Source organism: Falco punctatus, assembly GCF_963210335.1.
Source record: "Falco punctatus genome assembly, chromosome: 1".
NCBI classification, from domain to species: Eukaryota; Metazoa; Chordata; class Aves; order Falconiformes; family Falconidae; genus Falco; species Falco punctatus.
Window position 1 is genome coordinate 49330039 of NC_137580.1, and position 25256 is coordinate 49355294.

Below are 25256 nucleotides of genomic sequence, written 5' to 3' on the forward strand. Positions count from 1 at the left end.
GGGGGGCCGCCTGCTCCCAGGAGCGAGTGTGGGCTGCTGGGTTTGTACCCCGTGTGTAGCGTTTGCTTGAAAAAGGCCTGTGTCGGTGTGACAGGGGCGGCCGTACCTCAGCGTAGAAACACCTTTCTGAAAGCGGGCTGAAACCCGGGAACGCGGACTGGCAGGCCTCCCGCTGCCCGACTTTTCAAGGAAACAAATCACTGTACTTTTTCCTCCGAGCAGAAGCGAGGCCCCACCCTGAATTCAGGCAGCTCACATAGCGGTTTGTGCAATGAAACCTCAAAGGATTCTTAAAGAGGAGGTTTACTTCCCTTGCCTTTAGCTTCTCCGGTGGTGTCTTCCTCTGGGCAACTGCTGTCACAGTGTTTCTTATTTTCTGTCTGCTCTACGTTTGCGAGTAATGCTATTTCTGACAGAATAAGGGTACAATACGTTATTCTTGGCAGCTGCCATGTGTCTGAGCTGTGTCATCATGCCAGAAAACTGATGGTAATGCACTGCTGACTGAAATACTCCCTCGCGATTCAGATACTGTTGTTGTCCAGGCATGAATTTGAATTAACTAGCAGGAGCATTGTCCACTTAAAAAGGTTTTCAACTCAGCATTTCTCAGTAAGTTGAAAATAACATGTGTTATTTTTTTACTGCCACATCTGTACGCAGATTTTGAAATACCAGCACAAGGCTGAAGTTAACACTGAGGTTATTCTTTAGGCCAGTTGTTAACTTTCCTATTGTAACTGCCTGTTTCAGTTTCTGGATCACTTTGATATTTGCTTGGAACCAAATTACATTAAAACATTGTGTGAAGACAGAAATTGTACATTTTTTTGAAGTACAGGATCCTTTGTTTGTGAACACTTTTCTCATTTGAGCAATCTTACTGATTTGCTATGTAAATAAAGTTAGGTTCAATAACTGCAATATTTGCGTGTAAATTTTTCTCTGTTCTGAGCCAGAAGCCTTGAACTTCTGCTTGATTTACCTGTTTTCCAGTTAGAAGAGTAATGTCTGTTTATTTGGCTTCAGGTTGAAATGCTCTTTCACAATGCCCTTTTTCCCCCCTTCTCTATTTCCAAACCTGTTGCTCAGTACTAGAACTGCACCTTCCTAGAACCAATTTGGAAGTCACGTGCAGAAATGCTGTGCTGCAGTCGTCTTCTACTATGTCTATACTGTCCAGAACTAGGAAATGACCTCCATAAGAGGAGTACGTTAGCAGAAATGTAGTAGGGAGGTACCTCAAGATGATGAGGAAAAAAACATGACTGAAAAAGTAGAGTGCCAAAGTAGAAACTATTTGTTTCTGTACTTTATTCAGTTCATAGTTTACAGTTCATAGTTCGTGACTACTTTATACAGTTCATAGTCCATACTGAGCCCTTGGCCAGCCCTGGGCCTGGATGTCCTCCCAGGACCTGTGAGATTGCTTCTTCACGCCAGTCCCCTTGTTATAATGCAGCCAGCTTCTGTTCCCCCGCCCGATTATTTTTGCATCTCACAAGCATAACACTGATCTCTTCTATCTGCATGAAGGGACAGAAATTGCTGGGTGCATTAGGAGCAGGTAGCAGCAGAAGGTACTCCGGCATCTGCTTCTGGAAGCAGCAGAGGAATAAGCCTTTTATCTTTGGGCCAGATTCTAATGCAAAGCGATTCTCTTTCTCTCCAAAACTAGTGCAATTGCACCTACTGATAATAAAATCCAGCCGGGTCTGTGACTTTTTGCAGTGCGCTTGCATGATCCATAGATGTACACCACAAAATGCCAGCAGGACTCCATGGGGCCTTACTGCTTTTGATCACAAGACCCTCAGGTCAACTCAGCAGAGAAGAAAGTATTTAGGAAAAAAATGTTTAGTGGAAAGACAAACTAAAAATGTTACAAGCAATACGTAACAGAAATGAAAATTTAAACTTTAGGGAAGAAAGAAGGAGAAGTGAAGCTTTAAGTGTGGTTGCAAAGTTCTCACTTTGAATTTATACTTGATATGGCAATATGACACTTAAAGAGAATTTTCCAGAGCTGCATCATCTATGTAAAAGAAAAGCTCTATAGTTTTATGTGTTCTGTTGAAGTCACTATTGTAATAGTTTTATTTGACTTCAATTATGCAGGTTTAATCTGTACCCTTTACAGACTCCTTGCAGAGAGGGCCTCCTGCTTGTTTCATTTGCCTTCTCTATTAATGATGGACAATGCGCTGATATTGTTCTAGTCTCACAATTCTAAATGTTCACTGTATCAAAGCACTGAAACAGTATACAGGGCTGGAGGTGTGTTTGTTTCGCTTATGCAAAGCCACCGTTTTTTTTTTTTTTGCAGTACTCCTAATGGCCTGGACAGATATACCCAGGTAGCATAGCGCTCATGTAGCCATGTGGATCTGTGGGAGCTAACCGAGTTCTGGGCAAGATTAAATTAGGTAAAGGAGATGCAAATGTGCACAATTATACAGACATTTGTTTCTTGCAATTGGTGTACATGAACTAGAAGATTTATTACCCATTTACTCTTTCATATATTCAACTAGTGGAAGATAAGGGCAGAGTTCCTGCAGTTTCCTTGATGTGTTCCGTCAGGTGTTTATGCACAAACTATAGGTCATCACTTCAGTTATATGAAACCAAACCTTAATATATAACAAAGATGCCATTTAGTTAAAAGTTGTTTAAATGTTAATTAGTAATGTGAAGATAATACAGGCATCTCCTGCATTTGAACAGGGCTTTGTATGCGTGTTTGGGTGCTTTACTATTTTATTACGTTGCATTTAAGTTAGAAGTGAGGTAACAATTATTCTTAAGACATGGGGCCTTTTTGCCTGAATCTTTTATCCCCCCTTTCTTATTATGCCATATTAACTAATGGTGTCCCTGTTTCATATTTTGCTTATTTAAAAAGGGTTAGCTCATATTTTAATGACAAAGACCGTGTCATTCATGTATATTTGATCAAAGGTATTCTTTTTTTCTTAGCTTGTACTAAGCCAACTGAATTAGAAAAATGGAAGGGTAAGCTTTTAGTTGGCTCTGCACTGCTGTACTCATACATTTGAACAAGTGTATGGATTTAATTAAACAACCCTTTTGATCTCTTTTTATTATTAAAAATGAGTCATCTGTGGTGCTTCAGTTTGTGATGTATCTTTTCTTGTTTGGTGCAGTTTAACTAACAATGGCATCCTCACTGAACCTGAAGGAAGCCACTGGCAATCAAAGTTCATGGGATACTTTGCTACCAGATTTCCCTAAAGGACCGCTTTGCAAATATCGTAAGAAAGCTTCCTTCAACTGGAAGGAGATGGCAGTGTTACTAGATGGTGAAGATATCATCCGGCTTAAGGTAAACTTTGCAAAAATTGTAAGCATGTTTTAATTTTGGAGATATCAGTAGAAGCATGTATGTGATTTTCAAAGGGAGAATATTTAATAATACCCTTAGATACCAAGCATGAAGAAATTGGATTTGTACGTCTAATTTTCAGAATAGAACAGAACTTTTGAGCAACCTACTCAGCTGTCTCATAAGACTTGTTTCATTACTGAACGTCAGTACAGGGGAGGCCAGCAGGTGCTATGTTATAGAACCTCAAGTGTTCATTTCAAAGTGAGAAAGAACTATATTCTACCATATGTTGTCTTTACTGTATTGTTTGCATTAAATCATATATCCTGTGGGTTTATGATACACTTAAGCTGAGCTATGTTCATGGCACTGCCAACCATAGTATTTCTGTCTTCCTTTGACCTGACATAATTTCCTACGATCTGTGCTTACGTTAATGCTTATGTGGCATTGCAGTTGGACACATTAGCATGCCTACCTCGCTGAAAGCTAAACCTGCCAAAGAAAGAGATTAATTGCAGCACAAGAGATGGTGTGGGAATGCATGACTTGGAGATGTAGGAGGAGAAAGAACTGTTTTGTTTGAACATGGTAGAGATCTACATGGATTTAAGCTAATCTTGAACATTCACCATAATTATTAAAGTCTTACAAGGTAGATTTGAGAAATCAAGAATGTCTTGTTCTGCACCTGACTGATTGGCTTAAAAGCATAGAAAAACACAAGTGCGCTTTGATGGATTTTCAAAGCTGTATGAGCAAATAGTGTTGTTCATACAGAGAGAAGGAGTGACCCTTTCAAAGAAAACCACAGGAAATCTTCTGGGTTTCTTTCTTCTTACTCTGTCATTCTCTTCAGAGAGGAGGAAAGGACTTAAAAAACCTTTTAGAAAGATTTTGCCTAAGGCACTGCATTCCCCCCCTCCCCCCCCCCCGCCCCTATAAATTACATGAAAGATAATTAAGAAGATGTGGATATCCTGAAGACACAGACATCTGAAGTAAAAAAATGCCTTAGTATATCGTCTAATGAAAAAAAAAAAAAGGATCCAGATTAAAACATTAAAAAATGCACATCCCCATACTGAATGACTGCATATGATGGTTCCATTAAATGGAGTACATTTCTGCTTTCATCTGGGAACAGAGCAGTTGTGGTAGCTTAATGGCTTTACCATTATGGCATATTTCTAACTGAATGTAATCCCTGGATTTTTTCCTTTATCCTTGGATTAGGGGCCATTGTCCTTTAGATCCTGCCAGTAGCTTCATGTAATGAAATAATAAACTGTTATAAAAAGCAAGTAAGTTTTACTGTACTGTTCTCTTATATTCAGAGTGAATCAGTCCCACACTTACTACTTCGTTGTGAAGGAGCTTTCATAAAATTTAGCTTCATGAACTGTACATATAATGACAGACCATTTAAATATATTTGTTTATTCTCTAGAGTTTGGGTTTTATAAGTTTATAACTTCTATTAAACCTTAGTTTGAGGCTTAGTATTATCCTAGAAGAACATTAACTCATTTTGTTAATGCTTTTAGATTAACATTCTCATGTCAGTTTTTCCCCCCTCAAGAATAGAATCTTCTCTGCTCTGGAAGGTGATCCTCTCTTTGCACATCATCCTGGGGAAGATTTATGCCGTGAGAAATATCAGGAGCTGACATTCCTGCGCTGTAAAAGGCTCTTTGAATATAATTTTCTTACTCAGCAAGAGATCATAGAGAACCCATTAAAGATATTTAATATGATGATCTGCATAGGAATGTACGATTGGTCTCCATGTCTCCAGTATTTCTTACATTGCGGTGTAAGTACAGTTCAAAGGATATAGTGGTGTATATTTAATTTAAGTGTCTGGTAATACCATAATTCTGTTGCTTTCTGCCTGTTTTATTGAAGCTATGTCTTTTCCTGGTCTTTTGTTTTCAAAAATGGAACTCCGTTTAACTGTTCAGAAGAATCAGAGAGCTGTGGAGTGAAGTTTGTGGGTCTTTGTCATTAAGCCCTGTCGTTAAGCCCATGTCTGGAATCCCACCTGGAAAGTAAAGGTGGAGCAGTATAGACAGAGCTACAGAAAGATACTTTGATTCCTAAAGTTCCACCTTCTTTTGTCCACTCCTCTGCCTCCTCTCTAGGGCAGTAGCAGCTGAAGAACTTGGTTGTTGGGCCCTATTTAGTGGCTATGTCTTTGCTACAGATACAAGCATCAAAAACTTCCTTGCCTAATCCCCAGTGTCTTGATTCAGGACAGAATCCAGAAGGAATGAAAACCCGTGTAAAGTTTCTCACTGACATCAGTGGCTGGGATTCTGTTCATCAGTTGCTCCCTAGATGAGTCTCTCAGAAAGAATACTTGACATAGCTGGTCAAATAATGTTAGTTTAATTAATTAATTACTACTCACATGGCAGGGGAGGATCTGGGAATTACAGTTTTGTTATGTGAATATGCATCTAGAAAAACTGAAGGTAGTTTTAAAATATGTTCTTGTCTGATCTTGAAGCAGTCACCTTCGGTTCCCAATATATTTGCAATAAAACAAGAATAAAGTTTTACCCTACTCAAGGGGGCATCGGTAAGGACGAGTGGAAAGTGAGCTCGTTAAGCATTTTTTAAATTTTGCAATGAAGGCTTGAACAGAGCTGTGAAAAGTTGAGTCCTCTGTAAAGGGGCCTTGGTAGGATCAAATCCTGACTTACCTTCTCCAGCTGTAATCTAAGTAGTAGTTTACTATGCAGCCTACGTTCTTTGGTTTCTTTAATGGACATCACTGTTACAAATTACTAGGCATGTGCAATTTGTGCTTTCTATCATGGGGTCACCACTGATTTAGTTCATAATTCTCTGTTTTTACAGGTATTTGCAGGTACAATTTTGAGTGCTTCTACGAGATTTGCAGACTTTGTGAAACAAGTTTATAGCATGGAGGTAATGGGCTTTTTTTGATAACTTGTGAGAAATGGGTACTGTCAGAACTGTGGCACCAGCCGCACCTTTGTGTTATTTCTGATCTCTTTACATACCTAGGTACTTCTAATTATCAAAAGAAAAGACCAATGAGCGAATCCAAGCACTGAGCCCTGACTACCCTGTCCTCACTGCTAGCTATTATGCCACTTCCTGGATCTGTTTTGGACTGTCCAAGTTAACATGCAGACAGAGTTTGGGGACTTCTCCCAGAAGGCAATGTAGATGACACTACAGCAGTTCAGTCTCCATCCATAGTCAGTGAAGAGTATCTTAGCAAGTTTTGCATGCTCAAACGCTCCCACCTCCCATGTATATGTCATACACTGTGCAATGCATACTGTTGCCATGATGCTATAGAAGTTGTATTCTGAGGGTATAAAATGGAAAATAATAATGTCTTAATGCCACAGAAGCACCACACAGAGTGCAGTGGAGACTCAGGACCAAGTACCCTGCAGAATAAGTGCAGCCTATCTGGTATAGAAGGAGCCAATCCTAAACAGTTTCTCCTGTCCATGCCACTTGGCCATGTGGACAGCATTCGCTGGAGATACACATGCTGAGCACACCAAAACTGAGCTTCATGTTTCTTCCCTTATTCTTTATCACTTCTTATCTTTTCATTTCTTTTTTTTTTTTTTTGCCAGCCATTCATCTTCCTTGATTATTTAATTTTCTGAAATTGCATATTTATCTGTCTGCTCATAGACAACAATATACTACTACATAGTTCTGATTGGCTGTCCCATGCTGAAGATCAGGATGAATTCTTTTAATGATTCTCAGTCTAAGCAAAAGCCTTAGGATATGTATTTTCAGAATTATTTTGCCTGAGGCTTCAGGGTTTGGTTTTGGATTTTTTTTTTGCTTGTTTGTTTTTATTTTGTCTTGCTTTTCAAAGGTTTGTTACTGAAAAGTGTGTACTAGAGAACCAGTCTACGGTAAGGGGCTGTAGCATGCACACTTCAGTGTGGCTTCAAGCAGGCAGTGTTCCTAAATGCTGCTGAGAACCAAGTGTATCAATACATTGATCTGATATATATTTATCCCCTTCAATAATGTAGGCTGTTTGTAATTTTAAAAATAAACAGGCTCATTCTGTTTTCCACCTAAATTTGGGAGTTCCCAGAATGGCTTGTAATGCAAGTAGACTTGATGATTTTCACTACACAACAGTTCTTTCAACCCAGGCAGCTGAAAACTTAGTGAATGTAGTAAACTGTACCTGCCTGAATGAGTCAGCCATCATAAAATACCTGTTATTCAACTGTAGGCATGTAACTCTCGCCTTAGGGTTACATTTTATTGTTTTTTTGCAATTGCAAGTTACTTTCCAACAGCTGAATTTGCAATCGTCCAGAAATCTTAGAGTTTTAGTTGCTGTAGTAGAAGTGGTCTTGAATTGTGCCTTATATCTCCTTATTTAGATTTTTGGATGTTTCGCTCTGACTGAACTCAGCCATGGAACTAATACCAAAGGCATACGGACTACTGCCACATTTGATCGTAGCACTCAGGTTAGTCCTTAATGCACAGGAATAATTTTGACACTGCTAAGCTCTGTTACTTACTAACAGGACAGAATGATTCAGGGATTTCTTTGATTAAGAAGAAAGAATCAAGTTAAACTCCAAATGCAAAATGTAAAAAGAAACAAACCACCAAAGATTTACATTATTGTAAATATTTGCAATTTCTGTTTTCTTGCTCTCTCTTCTGGTTGTGTGATAACTATAGCAGCCGCCTTCTTTGTTGTGTCTCTTAAGGAATAGTTGGATGTGCATATTAAATTGTCTTTTGTCTTCAAACATGAAGACTTTTTATATAAAAGTGAGGATTATTTCCTGAGGATGAGAAAAAGAAATATAAACAAGACATAACAAGACTATCGGAGAGACCCAAAGAAAATGACAAGAAACTTCTTTTTCCATTCGGATGGTGCTTACTGTTAATAATTTGTTTTCTGAAATCAACTCTACTGCACAAACAAATTCATTGTCCTAACATTTTTTTCAGTAAATTAATAGAACTCATCATAGTTTTACATCGGGGAGAAAACGAGAGGAGGCCAATAGAACTTTCTCTCTCTCTGTCATCTACATGCTTTGATTTATGCCAAGTTGAATTTAAAATGTGTTATTTAACGTCCCAAGAAGGTAGCCTCATCATCTCCCCCAAAGACTGTGGCATTTTATTGCACTGTATTATACAGAAATAAGTGCTGTTACTGACAACAAACAGTGTCACATCATGAAGTAGCTTCAAAAGAATGACAAATGAGATCATAGATTTGAAACATAAGATTTTATATTCTTCAGTAGGACAACATTTCAGTCTGCATTTTTTCATATACAAGCAATTCAGTGAGCATTTATGCAACATGGACGATCAGATCCCTTTACAGAAAAGAAACTCAACAAAAGTTCTGAGATTGGCAGCATGAAAAGTTCCATTTAAATAAATTGAGTTTTAGGCTGGTGGTGAGTGCACAGCCGTAAAAGTGACTGAAATGACTAAATCTTTGTTAAGACCATGAAGCTCTGAGTTCAGATTTTTTTTTACATCCAGAAAGAACACTATGTGGAATCCAAAAATCTGAATGCTGAAGCTATGTCTAAATTTCAGGGTACGTGTATTCTTCAGAATTCCCACTACTCATGGTCCCGCAGTTGTCCAAACTGGGAAGTGTGCTGCCTTTCACACTGTCAACCAGGCTTCCATTCCATACAAACTGTGCAAGATGAGGTGGTCCCTGCATAAGTTTCATCCCTCACAGCTGAAACAGCCCCACAGTCCCTCACATGGTTGCACAGCTCAGCTTAACCTAAGATCTAGGAAATGCCTCTTGAGTCCATCACTTTGCTTTGCTTTTTTAACTGCCTAAGTGAGCAATTAAAAGGCTGAATTTCACGCTTTACAATGAAATAATGAACCTTTTCAGCTCTGAATTTTTCCTAGCTACACGTATTTTCTCCAAAGCTGAACACAGTAACAGAGACCTCAGCAAATCTAACTCTGGCAGCTAATAGATGTTTTCAAAACATTACCATGGTCATGGAAAAAAAAAAAGAAAATAGCCATGTGTTGATTTTTATGATTTACTTAATATGCTCCTTTCTTTCCTGGCTACAGGAATTTATTATCCATACTCCAGACTTTGAAGCTGCAAAGTTCTGGGTTGGTAATATGGGGAAACATGCCACTCATGCAGTTGTGTATGCCCAGCTCTATACTCCTGATGGACAGTGCCAAGGATTACATTCCTTTATTGTGCAGGTAGGGTAGGAATACTGCTAATATTTTTTTTTTCTTCTGGGAGGAGTGGGTTCAAATTGAAGACTTTCTATTATGCTATTATTTATGTCAGATCAGCGGATTCTTTAATTAATGCCTTCAACATTTAATGGCAGTTGTAACAAGTGTACTGTTTTTAAATGTTCACTGATTTTGTGATGGTTGTACGGCCAGTTGTTATACTGTCAGTTCTCTGCAAAAAATTCTGAAAAATACAAGAGCTGAGAAGCCTCCAGATTATCATGCTACCTATATATTTAGAACTAACCTTTGCTATATGAAGTCCTGAAAGTCTTGGATGAGGCCTAAGATGATTTGTGACTGCCAATACTGCAGGCTGGTCTGCCTGAAATCTGCAAGCTTCTACTACAGAGATCAGTTTATAAGATTAAAGGCATCAGAAAATATGGCAATGCAGTAGAGGAAGCTGTACATAGTAAAATTAACTAGTTGCAGACTGAACAGGATTTATTAATAAATCAGGGAATATCTCAAAGCTGATCGTTACATAAAAGTTCCATTGATTCCTGTTATGTCTGTGTACACCTGAAGAAGGTTTCAATGCTAGTTTGATGGGAGCAGTCACCAGTGTCAAGGCTTATTTAACACAGTGATGTAATTAGTGTCGTATTACCAAAGTAATTTTCATTAAGGGATCTATGTCCTGAATGAGAGGATACATATGTACAAGTTGTATCCAGGATCATGTGCTTTTAAAAAACAGAGAGCTTTCTTTAGCGTTAACAAGTTCAACAAATAACTTCCATTTTTCCACAACTGAAATAATGTTTTGTGCCACTTCTATGCAGATTCGAGACACAAAAACTCTCCTACCAATGCCAGGTGTGATGGTAGGTGACATAGGAAAGAAACTTGGGCAGAATGGGTTGGATAATGGGTAAGTCAATCCATGTGAAGGAGGAAATGTTCTAGACTATATCACACTGTAGTAGTGTAAATATCCATCCATGTTAGTTCTGTCTTCTGAGGTATTTGCTAGTGGTTTTAAGTTGTTAGTATTTGTAAAAAAAACTATTGAAAAATCCTTAATTTCAGTATTTTCTATCTGAATAACCATAGTCTTTCTACTTCTCTCACTTTTTAGAATATAAAGTGCCATGGATACTCTGTGAATATCCCCAAGCATTCTTGCAGTCATAGACTCAGTGACAATAATAATGAAAAAAAAAAACCACCTAAAAAAATCCATTAAGTTCTGAGTAAAGAACTTAATCAGCCTCTCCACCCATCTGGGTGTAAGCTCTTAATAATTTCGTCTGTCAATTTCCAGCCCACAGGAAGGCTGATGCAGGTCCACAGACAAGGTTTATTGTTGGTAAAGATGTAAAATTAATGAGACCCAGTAGAGAAACTAGGTATCTTGTTTAAACCATGGGATTTCTGGACTAGTCCTGTTCACTGCAGAAGAGAAGGAGAATGATAGTTATTTTTTTATTGTATCCTCTGTGTACAGTTGAAATAAAAAGTGTGTGGGCTCCATTTTTGAGATGTGGGCTTCAGTGTCCTTACTGTGTGTCTGCATTATTAACCAAAGCGTCTGGTGGGGAGGAAAGACAGTGAGGCAATTGAGGTATAGATTTCTACATTAAAACAACCATTATGTAAAAATAACTGTATCATTTACATAGCTCTGTGTAAAGACAGACCTAAAATAGTAAGGGGGGGGGGATATCAATCCCTCAAATGTACCTCTTTCTGTTGATCCAGTTCATTAGAGAGAGAGATGCTGTCACGTATAACACACCATTGCAGTAAAGAAGTATAGAAATCCTAAAGTGTCCTGCTTTCAAAGTGCTGTCAAAAGCCACCTTTTCCTGGCTTTCCAGAAGATTGTCGGTCCTCTGTAGTTTGTTGTCTGTATCAGCCTCCTCCTGATGTCCCAAATAGCCTGCAGTGGCAAAAATCACACTGACTTTTATGTTTACGTAGCTCATTCTCATTGATTCTCTGTTGCCTGAAGACAAATGAAATAAAGAACAAAAATGTATAAAAGTAATTTTTATAGAGGAAATGTGTGAGGAAATGCCTGGGAAAGAAGAGGGTTTGGACGTTGGTTTTGGTGGGTTTTGCCTCCATCTGCATTACAAACTAGTAGCCACCAGATGGCACAGCAACATGGGCCTAAATAATCTGAATGTAATTCGGCTTCACATTTCTGTAGAAATACTCAAATTCTGCTGTTCGTTCTTAGTTTGCAGCATAGTTTTATGTGACACGCAAGGAGGGAGAAGAGTGTCCTTGTCGCAAAACATCAAAATGCGCATAATTTTAAAATCGATTTATCCTTTGATTTAGTGGGAAAAAACAGAGCATTTCTTAAAATATCGGTAATAACTGAATAATCTGAAATTAGAACACACATAATACACTGTAAGTAAAAGATACCAATGACTTCCCATCTTAATGTCAGATGGAGTCCCTTATCTTACTTACGACATCACATGTCATTTAAAGCAATCATAGGGCATTCTGATCTTTTTGTTTACACTGCATATGCTGCTTTAAAGGAAATTATTATTTTCTGGTAACAGCAGTGCCTGAGGAGCCCAAATCATGGATCTAGATGTCTTAAGTATGGTTTAAGACAGTCTCTGCACTAGAAAGCTTAAGACAGCACATTCAGATTAAGCTAGAGGGGCAAGGATGCCCAAGGTTACCAGTAGATACCCTTCATTCAGCTGAAAAGTCTAGGAGCCTATGTTCCTGTTATACCTCAGTTGTTTTCTTTGAGGGGTCTGAGGCTAGATGCCAATGTTGTTCACAAGAACTAGAGAATTAGTTTTGCCTTTGCCACCTCCCTGCTCACACTGAGCTGTCAAAAATGTCAGGCCTTATACACATTGCTTCTCAGAGGTACACGAAGGCCTGGATGGGGACTGGAGAGGAAGTGGCTTCATAGCTCTGCATTTGTTTGCAGAGACAACAAGCTGTGCTTTTGTAGAGTACTAGAAAATGGACTGTTGGTTGCATGATCTGCAAAATGCCAAGATTCACAAGGAGATGTCTCACCAGACACTGCCTTGTCAATGTGTTCTCTGAAGCAGTTTAGTAATCTTATATCCTAGCTTATCCCAAAGAAAGCACAGCCAGCAGTATAGAAGCCTGTTGTATGTGGTGACGAGAAAACATTCCATTGTGCTGTGACTACCAGTGTTAATCTAGATCTACTACATGCTTTGCCAGTTCTTGGAATGTATGTGTGAAGTCTGATTCAACTACCATAGACACTTAGTAAATCAGATGTATTTCCATGTAGTTACACTCAGGATAAATGGTCACAGTGCAGATCAGAGCCTGACATCTCTGGCAGAGATGTCATATTTTGTTCCTGTACTTCAATACATTTATCCTACTAATATTCAGTATGGGTACAGAGAGTTAAGCTTCTGAACCCTTATGAAGGACACGGGGAAAAAATTCCAGAGCTTCAATGGAAAATGGCATTGATTTATGCTATGCAAGAGAACAGAGTAGGTGACTGTAGTTGTCCCTTCTGGCTTTGGAAACCAATTAATCTCTTGAGTCATTTGGCTGAAGGCTGGTTTCCTGCTAATGCAGGGTGTAATGTTTACAGTAACAGAAAGAATTTCAGAAGTAATGTGGGAATTTTTGCAGTGTAAATCCAGTTGCTTAGTCTTCTCCTTCCAAATCTGTCCTTCCAAATAATTCTTAGAGCTTCATAATTGGAATGTCTAAAAATCACATGGGTTTTGCAAATCTTTGCAACTTCAGCTACCCTGACAAAAAAGACAAAATCACTTTAAAACATTTCAAAATATTTTTTCTTTTTTTTTTTATTTACAATAATTTGTGTAATCAATACATAAAGGGTTAGAAATAGAACTCCTATTTTTTGTTACTGGTTTTGTGTTTTGTTACCGAACAATAAATCAGACTGCCACCAGGGGATGCAAGTGCTTCAGTCTTTATTTTTACCATAAAAAAAGTCCACCTGTTGCTAGTGCTCTGGCAGTCTTTGATATTTGCTGTTCACTGAAGTCCCAATATGGAAGTAGCTGAAGCAAAAAACAACCACTGAAAAAACTCTGGGTATTTGGGAGCCAGGGGCTTTTCAGTAAAATGTATGGCAGGCATAAGAGGATGGACATAAAGCAAGAGCTTGGGTAAGTGCTAATACACATTTCTGTTTCTTCCCTTTGGGTTTTGGGGTTTTTTTTGTCTACCTTGGCTAATGTAACATTATAAAAATTACTTATTACTGCAGTGCATGTCAGTAAATGATTGCCACTGATTGGTGATGAACCAATTTAATGTAACTAGCAGAAAATTGTTGCTTTCCCCACTCCAGAAATGGAAATGATACCCAACTGAATCTGCATGGGGAAGTTTCAAAATGAGTTATAATTGTGTTTCTGAAGTGGAGCTTAACATGCCTGTCTTTGTAAAACATGTTCTGAGCTCATTCAGCTGTAGCCACTGATAACGTATATGCAGTTTGCTGAGCAGACAAAACCTATAAGGGAAAAACTAGTGAAATTAAACTAGCAAAGATAGCGCAAACCACTGCCAGATAGAAAGATATTTATTTTAACTGAATTATTTCTGGGGGAGAAAAAAGTCTTTCTGGGGGAAGAATAATTGTTAACTGTAGCTAATTATAATGATGGTCTTCAGAAAACAAGTATTTTATTATCTGTTTAACAATGTTTCATGTACAATTAAAAATGTGATCAATCTCTCCATACATGAAACATGCAAAGACATTCAGCATGTTCGCTAGCAATTACTGAGGCCAGATTCAGTTCTCTAGATACTGAAAACAAAGCAAAACACCCAAGAAGAAATGGGTAAAGGGGATTTATTGGTCAGAAAAACAATAAATGGTGTAAAAGAAACCCTCCTGTAAAGATATTGCAGGTTCTGAAAGCCCTCACTACACTTCCTTCCTTGTGTATTGGCAAAGATGGTGTACATCACACAACCTCCAAGCCTTTATGAATGACTTTTAAACGGTTCATTCATTTTTTTAGATTCGTTGCTATTTCAGTATCAGTTCTGCTACTGCTAGTTTAAGGGCAGAACAGATCAAAGTCCAGTTCTTCAAAGAGGTTTTGTTTTCTAGTATTTATCATCTTAACTCTTAGATTTTGCAGTGGTTGCAGGTACTTCACTAGGAGGATAGGAGCTGTAATACATGGTTTAAGCCTACATAGTCTTTGGAGCTTCATCTTACAGTCTGAAGCAGGAGTTCGGTGAAGATAATTTCCATACTCAGCTTCTTTGGTTGTTTGCTTCTACTCCCACACTGCCTTTTTCTTTGTGCAGGGACAGATATTTGTGTAGCTGAGGGGGGTGGTGGGGCTCAGCTAGGGAACTGGAACTGCCTGAAAACTAATCCCACAACCCCCGTCCCAAAAAAAAAATAATTGGCTGCCTTCAACCAGATCATTTGTCAGGTCTGGTTCACTGCAAGGCCACAGAAGAGGCTGTTCCAGTACAGGGAAGGGGACAGTACAGGGATATGAATAAGAAAGCAAGTGCAGAAATCAGTCCTGCTTCACAAGTAAACAAGCTTATGGTTGTTTAATGTTTTTATTGTCCTGCAGCCTCTGACCAGAGTCACAAACAATTGCAATGGTAATGAAGCAGCTATGTAATACAAATAAATGTTAAAAATTCCTGTACGTCTACTTACATTATCTGAATACAGTACCATCAATACTTAAATGCTTGTGAACAGTGCCAGTGTCACAGTTAAACCAAGTATTTTGCAAGACCCATCTTGCATATTTCCAATTTCAGTCAAACTGATTTTTACAGTAGAATCATTGGTACTTCCCTGTTTTGCCCTCTCTACTTTGTTTCTGCAGTCAAGGTTGGACACTATATGGGTACATACAGTGCTATGCACATTGCTAAGATGTAGTCACATTGCTGAAGAGTGCTGCCTTATCCTCTCATTTTTGTCACTCACATGTACCTCAAAACTGTAGCCATAGCCAGTTCACAGACAGGCACTTGATGGTGCTAATGGGGAAAGGTAGATCCCAGATCTGGTCATACATTTGTTTTACCACCCACGGAAATACAGCCTTGCATCTGCAGTGAACTTCGAACAACCTTTTTTCTCCCTTAGCAGAGTTCTGTGAGCTCTCAACAGTTGCAGGAGTTTGTCCATCCAGAACTACTTGCAAGACTGGCACTTAGCTTATAAGAACTTCAGGGTGAGTGGGTCTTTGTATGTCCATGAAGTCCATTAAGACAGGATTAGGAGGCCTATAAAATGCTATGTTGTGTTGTCATTGCTATTGAGCATTACTGTTACAGAGCCGCATTCTTAGATTAGAGCCTTGATTGTGGAAACTAGAGCTAATACACTGCCTTGCTGTTTTCCCCAGCTTTTCTGTTAACTCTTCTCAACTCTTAACCTTTCTGTGAGTTTCAGTCTGGAATCTGTGGCTGTTCTCTTTCCTTCTGCAAGTTTTTCACCAAACCTCTGAAGTGTTACGCTTCCCAAGGTTTACTGTATCCCATAAACAGCCATGAGATCACTTGACTCGCAGCCTTTCAATACCATTCACTAGCTTTCTGTTTCTGGCTGGAAGGATTGAAGGAATTGTCGCTGCACCATCTCTAACGTAGTCAATAACAAAAGCTGGCAGGAAAGGCATTTTACTGAGTCTGAAATTCACCAAGTATGTTTGAGCTATTTGTACTATAGGTAACAGCTTATTAATTTAGTACTGGCAAAAGGACCTTGTAGTTTTTCCAGCTGCTCCCTTTTTGTCAGCATTACTGCACACCAGATGAATTACTATTGCATGATTTAAAGTCAGTAAAATTAACTTTGCTTGAAATGTTCCCTAAACTACTGGCTGAAGAATCGAAACAAGAATGCTACTCTTGGAATTGCACTTCACTCTGCTCAGCTAATCTAGGTAGAAATCCATGTGGTACTTTTTTTTTTTTTTTTTAACCTGTGGACTATGTGATGCAAATTTGCACATTGCTGTAGAGCCCTATGATATGTATTTAAAGGGACAGCCATCTGTCTTTCTTGCTGAAAGGTCTTAATCTCAGTCACACTGTTTGCTATGCAGAAGAGGCCCTAAGCAGGGTAGGTTTCAAACCTATGGTCTTGTCATCACCATGTGAAATTTAGCCATTTTCCAAACTTGCTGGTACGTGATATCCCCATGACTGTGTATACAGTTCCATTATTGTAAGATATTTCTTCAATTCTGTAAGGAGATTTTTCCCCTAAATGCGTTGACAGATGTGGACCACATCTATTTACTATGCTTTCTAGGCTAATAACTATTGGAAATGTGATCGTTGACTTCATTAAATCTTACTATTTATTTTTACTATGTTCCAGTGTCAAGCTCAAATTGGCCAGTATGTCTAACAATTTCAAATAGCAAGGTTCTTGGAGAATGAGCGTAACAGCAATTGGAAATGATCTCATAAGGTCACTTAACTCCCAGGTCTTACAAGGTTCTGCTTTTATTTTCAACGGTGGTGCTTATATATATCTTATTTCTTTACACATGGGAATTTTTGGTTGATTTCTCATTGGTAGTTCTGTCTCTTTTGCTTCTTAAAGTGTCCGCTGTCTTATATGCATTTATTTTGATAGCAGCTTACAGAAAAAAAAGGAAATATATCTGTAGTAGACAGTATCAAGGGAAAAAATCTAAACTTTCAAAAACTTATTTGAACTAATTTTGATTTTAAGAAAAGAGATTGTTATATAATGATTGGAAATTTAGTATTCTGGTTCACTAGTTGTGAAAAAAATGATGGGTATACATGTGGTCTTTAATCAAAATAATTCTAAGTGATCTTCTATGTGGCACAGAATTAGTTACATTGCATTTGTGTCAGACAGATTATAATAAAACTTTAGACAAGATTTTTTGCTTTTCCCAACAAAAGACTTCCTCTAGATTTAACTATTTGGGATTGTATCGCAATAGGTGAAAGCAGGTAAAATTGTTTAGGTTATTTGGGGAGCTGTTTTGTTTGGCACACATCTGCCACATGTTCAATATTGGTAGACTTGAATTTCCAAAAATTAAGTTATTAGTATATAGATTCATATATTAGTAGATTTTAATTTTCTTTTTAAGAACTCTAGAGTTTCCAGCACATATCATTGTAAGTAATTTTTTACAACCGCACAGCTGTGCTGAATGAATTGAACTAATCACTACAGCGGAAAACACAAAAGGACAATTTACCATTTTGTGCATTGTCATTACTATCATGAAATCTTACCGTTCATCATACACGGGACTAAACATGTTCAGAATAATACGTATTTGCAAAGAGAAGGCCCAAGAGCTGGAGCCCTTTGAAATTTCTTCCTAATCTGTGCCCCAAAGATTATATCATCTCTCTGTTAGGTCAGCTCATTCTTTAGTCTGGCTTTATGATTCCAGTTTTTATCACCCATTCCAGAGAATTTAAAAATAATATTTCATTGCTTTCTTCCCTGCAGCTTGTCCTACTGGGGAGGAATCCTTTATAAAAATCCATGAACCTCCCTTACTTTCATCACTCAGATTCCTCCTTAAAATTCTCATTTGCTCTAAGGGCTTATAAAAAAATGCCAGTGCTTAGCTGCAAATGCACTGTGACTGACAGATACCGTATCAAGAAAGTATTTTTCAGTAGTTAGTGTCTGCCTTACTGTTTGTTTACACATTTGTAGCTTCTTGCTTTATTCTTGTATTGTAAACTCCTAGGAGGAAGCACCTTGTAGTTCTGTGGATTTACAGTAACTAGGGAGACTGCTAAACTAGGGACCTAAACCTTGCCACACACACTCTCATGTAATTAAAGCAATGAGTAGCAATAATTGAAAAGCTCAAGTTCTGTCTAACATGCATGCTATTGCTTAAAACTATTGGATTTGCTATTACAGTTGTAGTTGTGATGGATTTTATTTGGGTTATAGGGAGCAGAGAATGTGGATTTAACCAAAAGATCCTTTGAATGAGGTTTCCTGTTTTCAGTGATTTGGAAAAAAGTATTAAAAGATATGGAAATCAGAATTTTGGGAATTCTGAATTTGCTCCTGTTACAAAGTAGTGTTGTCTCACTGAAGTTGGCACTTAATAAAGCACTTTTTAGCATCGTTAAGGCCAATAAGCAGCTGGTTCTTGGTTAGGATAGCATGCTTTTCCATGTGGCTAAGTCTGAAAATACTGTGTATCTCTAAGGCTGAATAAATTCAACATGCAGATATGTTTCCTTGGAAACAACTCATAATTTTAAAGCACATGCAGCAAGGCAGCTCTTATGTAATTTATTAATGTGAAAGACCTGACTCTCGTGAGCCTTATTAAATAGATCAACCTGTATTGGCAGGAAAAAGGAATTCGCTTTGATTACAAATACAGCTTTTCAAGTGCTATTAGATACTGAGATATTTGTGAGTGGAGCTGATATTGCTGCTGTTGTGCCAAGTTGTATTGCCCATTAGGGTGAAACAGTTCATACACTTTTTCCTGAAGAATATGAATACTTGGGACGTTCTCCCTATTCTAACAACTTACTACTTTTTTACTGCTAGGGTGCCACAATTTAGAAAAGGTTATCTTGCTCTTCCTTTTTGAGATACAACATTCAGGGAACAGAAATCCTAGTCTGAGTTTAAACAAAGGAAATTTTTCCATTCAGTTCCTTCTCAGGGCACTATTTCAGCTGTGTCCTCATAAGGATTGCAGTAACATGAATGATCCTCACAGATCTGTATTTTAGACTCATAAATATATATAGTGTATTTATTCCAAAGCAGTCTCTAGACTGGACTGAACAACACTTCAGTAAAACATGTATTTCAGCAGAAATGTTTGTGGCAGGGCATCATTAGGAGTCAGAATGGCCCTGATGGGTTCTAAACAGGAGAAGGAAGTTCATCTTCCCAAGCTTTTTGGTAGCTGAGGTATATCAGGCTAAGTAACTTACCTAAACTCACGGAGACAGAATTCAGTTAAGGTTTCTGGGCTGATGGTGAAAGTGTCTGTCAAACCACTTCTGTATAAGGTCTCTAATAAGTAACTTTACCTGTCCCTTCCTTCAAACAGAATACATTGCTCATCTTCCCATAAGCTACTTACTTCTTTACTTGTGAAACTGCTGAAATGGTCTCCTATAGTCAATGAGGTGTTTGTTTTGGTTTTGTAAGCATCATCTTTTTCTTTTCTAAAAAAAGTTAAGTTATAAGGAATTATTTCTCATCTTGAATTTCCTCTGATGCCCTGAGTCTGAAAACCCTTGTTCTCCCAGGCATACTCTCCTAAAACTACCTACCTGGCCTCATGGGCACTGTTTTCTGTTCACTGATATGCCTGACATCACTGTGCAATCACGTCTTTTTTGTGACCTTTCTTCTGTAACATAGACACCTCAGACTATGTCAAGGTAGATTTTACATTGCTTATGTATTTGTTTGAACAGATTTGCAATGTTCCACAATGTCAGGATACCTAAAGAAAACATCCTGAATATAGCTGGAGATGTCACAGCTGAGGGAAAGTACTCAAGTTCAGTCAAGGTATGAATGAAGGTTTTGTTTCCTTAATACACTTCATTAAATATACAAAGGTATAAGTAGGTTAAGAGATAAAGCATGGGCCTCTATAATGTTAGGAAGTACTAGATATCTGGACTTAAATAACACTTGAGGATTTCACATGAGATAGTCAGAATTCTGGTTTTTTACTTGCCTTTCAGAGATGCCTCAACTCACCTTACTGATTTTACTGACTTCTTGCTCTTTGCACTACGCCACTGATGCCAGAGTAGTTTAGAGAAACTTTTGCATCTTGCCTGAACACCTTCTGAATGTGTCAAGAAAGAAAACTGTCTAATCCTCTCAGGGCTTCAGATCATGCTAACAATAGTTGTATCTTCACAGGGGATGTAAATGAAATGTTAGCCTCACCATTCAGTCTGTGCCTTTTATTCATTCAGGACGTTAAAGAGCGTTTTAGCGCAGCTCTGGGATCCTTGTCCACTGGCAGAATTCTGATCACAGCATTTTCCACGACCAATTTAAAGCTTGCGTTATCAATAGCCATTCGCTTCTCAGCAGCTCGCCGTCAGTTTGGACCAACTGATGGTGAAGAACTACCTGTTCTTGAATACCAAACACAGGTAAATACTTTGGAATTCACATCTATAGACTTTTATATAATGAAACACAGATTCAGAGCTACTGCAGATTAAAATACCGATGCTGGATGTAGTGCCATTGTCTGTCATCTGAAGTGTGATTGTAGTGCAACTGTGGGGGTTCATTCCAACTCAGGACCTTCTTCTGGCATGATCTGGCTTTTAGAAAGACTGTCCTCTGTGCACACATGAAAGTACTGCAGATGTAGAAACTAGTATTTGTTTTAAAATGTCAGTGCCTCTTTTGCTGCTGTGCTAATTTTCTCTTGTTTAACCTTTATGCTTTAAATGTGTAGAAATCAATGACATTCATTATGGTGAAGTCTCAAGCTAGCACTGATTTTGAGAGGAATATAACCAGTGTTTGTTTGCAGATTATGCAGATGAAAACCACATTTTGCTCTGGTAAAATCGATCAAGAGTATGTAGGGTAACTGCGCAGCAGAGGAAACTTGGATCTGCTGAATAAGAAAGGTTAATATATAAGAAAGTGCTGAAAACAAACATGCCTAGTTTGTCCTCGCAAAGTGGGTGCTTTTTTTTCCAGGTTTGCACTTTGTCTTGTAACTTTGAAAGGTTTAATGGATTTCTACAAAGTGGCAAAAGTTGCCTTCTTTTCACCTCTTCTGAATAAACCAGGGTCTGCTTCCCACTATACTTTGAGTCTCTTAGTGTTTCTCAGTTTTGGCTTGTTCTGCAGGCTTTGCTTGCTGAACCTCTCGTTCTCTTCTTGCTCTACCACAAAAGCTTCCTCAAGCAGTTTCTGTTTTCCTTCATGGGCTCCAAGTTGCAAGGAGCAGCAAAGATGCTTTTTTTGCTGCTTCCCAGCCCTGGATTTTTTTCACAGAATGCGTGCAGCCAGCACGAGCATATGTTCAGCAACGAACAAGCAAGTGAAACATCTACAACCTCTGTCATGCCAGTACTGAGGGAACACATGAATCATGACTGGCCCCAGCATGCCAGACATTGTATAAACACAGGGCAAAAATATATTGTTGGTCCCCAAAGCTTCAGTGAACTTTTGTACTGGTTTAACAGAATGTTTATCACAAATTCATAAAATGCATGAATTAGAATAACATAACTGCAACTTGTGTATAGAGTAGTTACACTTAATTATGTTTATAGATACTTACATATATATATATATATAAAATTATATATAGATATATAGGTACTGTTAAGTTCTCTTCTCCATAAAACAGTTTTCCAATTTGAGCAAAGTAAAAATGAATGGGTTGGTTCAATATTATAAGATAGTTACATATATATAACTATAAAAAATATGTATCAATTTGCATTCAAATATCATTATTTTTCATTCTAGCAATGGCGTCTACTTCCTTATCTAGCTGCTGCATATGCCTTAGATTATTTCTCCAAATCCCTGTTTGAGAATTTCGTAGAATTTTATGCAGGCATATTGACAAAGCAAAGGAGTCAGAGACAGGTAAGAAGTTTACACATTTCTTCTTTGCTGAGTTCTTACTATAATACACTGGAAATTGTTAAATGAAGGACCTACTATAGAAGTCTGAGACCATCTTACAATCAAGAATGCTATAGCAATGTCTCAGAAATCTGGGACATGCAAAATAATGATTAAAGTTGCATTCAGAAAAACATCCAAATTAGTTTTGATGGAGTGGTTCAAATTTTATTGGTTTCTATGGGATTTAAAGTTATGTTCCCTTGCAGAATTGTTTATCATAAATATATGATGATAATGCAAATTCAGCTTATAACTGTTGTAAATGATACTGCAGGGAGCATATATCAAAGACTTTCTGAAATGATACTGTTCTTAATTCCTGCACAGACTCTGTGAGTCTGACTTGAGTTTGCAACTCATGTTCGTGCCTTAGGATAAATATTTTTGGAGAAAAAAGTTAAGATTTTTTATTTTTGAGTCTTAATGCCGAGTTTCTTTTCCACAATGAGACCACTGGAAATCATCCCTTTACAGAGGAAGTACTTTGATCTGTCTGTCTGTGTGCAAGGACTGATTTGCAATCAAAATAGCTGTACTGTAGGGGTTTTATAGCATAGAACTGATATTTATTATTTAAAATTTTGACAGTATTAATTTAGGGCCAGCACACTGGCTGTGTATTGCTCAAATCTCACTTAAACATTCAGGCTTTTTTTTAGTTAAATAAAGCTTGTGAAAAATCTGTGTACTAATTGCTATGTATTCTAATTTCTCCTCTTTGCACAAATTTCAGAAGAATCTGTTTGATTTTTTTAATCTGATATTTTATCTCTGTAGGTCTCCAGTGTGCAGTCTTAGGCAAAACAGTGGCTATCAGAAAAAAATTAATGATAGAAAAAAATCTGATTGTTGACAACATTAAGAATGTAATCCTTTTGAATTCGTTTTGTGCTACAGGAGACCTTAAAAAACAAACAAACAAACAAACAAAACCCAACCAGGGAGTTACTCTTAAACAGGCTTTGGTAGTATCAACCCCTTATCTCCAGAAACTAGAATTCCAAACACATTTTCAAAGGAGGGCAAACAGTGTGAGTCTTAATGCAGGCTACTGTGGTTCTCTGGAAATGGAGGGGGTACATTTAAGTTTTCCTACTCTTCGCAAAATTGATGCTTGAAAGATCAGTGAAAACCATGTAAGGCAGTAAATATAAATAATCCCTTGCTGACTGGGGAGAGAAGGATTGCTTATGGCACAGAGGGGATAGAAGCTTTCTCTGGACATGCCACATTCAGCCACCTGCCTCTCGATCTTTGGGAGGAAAAGGCTGGCAAGCAGTGAATTATCCCATTCAATGCTATGTCAGCTGGTGCATCTGAGCTAAGACGTACCCATGTGTCCATTACCTGGAACAAATTATTGTTGTCCCATATAATGTTAGTGCTGAAGCCTTTTCAATTGTGTCAGATTTTTTTGGTGGCAGCAAAAAATAGGCTCTGCCCTTAAACAGATCTCAAAAAAAAAATATAATGTATGTACAGCCAGTTACTCTTTTCTTCATTATAAAGCAGTATATGTAGGTATGACTTTAACTGGTCACAAACTTACTTTGTGTAAAAATTGTTACTTGCTCATAACTTGTTTTTCACAAAGGTTGATTTGGGACGTGAGATTCATGCCTTATCTGCTGCCAGCAAACCACTGTCATCTTGGACTGCTCAGCAAGCAGCCCAGGAATGCCGAGAAGCTTGTGGAGGGCATGGTTACCTTGCCAGTAAGTTACAGACTACTGCCTACACTGATCAGAAGGAGAATGGTTATGTTGGTATGGTTTTTGGCTGTTGTGGCATAATGTCTAGATTTTAGCAATAAGTTTAGAAAGGTTTTTTTCCTCATATCCATATTTTTAAAGTTTGTTTCATACCTGATACCACAAAAAAACCTTAAACCCATGCATCATCTGCATCAGCCTTTGAACAGACTGTACATGTGATTCAGACACAGTTCTAAAAATAAAGATGCAGACTTTACAGATGAAAAGTTCCATTGTAAAATGAATGCCACACTTTTCTAAAATCTTTCCAGTATATTCATTTTCACAAGCTAAACAGTGAACTTTCAATCTCCTCTGTTAGTAACAATATATATAAAGAAACAGACTACTGTCTCAATTTTGTCAGAATAATTATTTAATTCCTCTTAGCTTCCATTAATACATTGCAATATATATAAATTGTGCACTTGTTCTTATTAAGTGAATCGTCTGGGTGAAATCCGAAATGACAATGATCCAAACTGCACATATGAGGGAGATAACAATGTCCTGCTTCAGCAAACCAGCAACTACTTAATGAGGTGGATGAATTACATAAGAGGTAAGTTTTCATTGTGGAATCCTATGCTGGACCCAACAGTGTGTAGCTAATGGAATTAGGAGATAATTTCATACTCAAAGCAATTGACAGTCATTTAATCATTTTTTAGAGCATAAATAATGTGCTACAGACTCAATCATATGATACGTTCACAATACACAGATATTTGCTGCAAGAAATATTCTTTCTCCTAATCTTGCAGAAGCTAGCTAGATGTTTTGCCATCCCTATTCAGGGGATACAAGTAGTATCTTTCTCCCTGAGAAGTGCAGTTTAGTTCAGTGGAACTACTACTACTGCTATAGTTGTTGTAAGTCTGGGTATCCTCTGCTCATTGTACTTACAACAGTGCATATTGCCTAACTTGGTAGTAATATCCATCAGTACTTGTTGTAGTTCTCTAGATTTTGTTTCAGTTTTCTAGCAGTGAGTTTCACCAGCATCTTACAGAACTGGAAAACTCAGCAACAAGAGTTGACTGTTATGGAACTTAAAGGCAGTGATGTCGGGTTTTTCAGCACTTGTCCATCAGTCCTCATTTGGCTGGACTAGGCCATTATAAAATATATATTATAGCCTAATTGCATCTGGCCTGTCAAGTGTATGCATGGCTTTGTAATAGGCTTTTAGTTCCAAAGAGTCTTGATTTCTTTTCTT

General features: G+C 37.9%; 1 protein-coding gene across 4 annotated transcripts in view; it reads left to right on the forward strand.

Moving 5' to 3' along the window:
- The window catches only part of ACOX3 (acyl-CoA oxidase 3, pristanoyl), a 50103-nt gene that overhangs the window by 320 nt on the left and 24527 nt on the right, over nt 1-25256 (forward strand). Inside the window, exons 1-12 of one of the 4 annotated variants that reach the window (XM_080373454.1) lie at nt 47-2426; nt 3168-3346; nt 4932-5165; nt 6215-6286; nt 7756-7845; nt 9461-9604; nt 10432-10520; nt 20072-20168; nt 20588-20770; nt 22119-22241; nt 23878-23998; nt 24480-24599. In XM_080373454.1, coding sequence (XP_080229580.1) covers nt 3179-3346; nt 4932-5165; nt 6215-6286; nt 7756-7845; nt 9461-9604; nt 10432-10520; nt 20072-20168; nt 20588-20770; nt 22119-22241; nt 23878-23998; nt 24480-24599 — 1441 coding nt within the window. In that variant the 5' untranslated portion in view covers nt 47-2426; nt 3168-3178. Of the gene's footprint in view, nt 1-46; nt 2427-3167; nt 3347-4915; nt 5166-6214; nt 6287-7755; nt 7846-9460; nt 9605-10431; nt 10521-20071; nt 20169-20587; nt 20771-22118; nt 22242-23877; nt 23999-24479; nt 24600-25256 lie in introns of those variants that run through there. The other 3 variants (XM_080373455.1, XM_080373456.1, XM_080373457.1) reach the window with 3 other exon arrangements.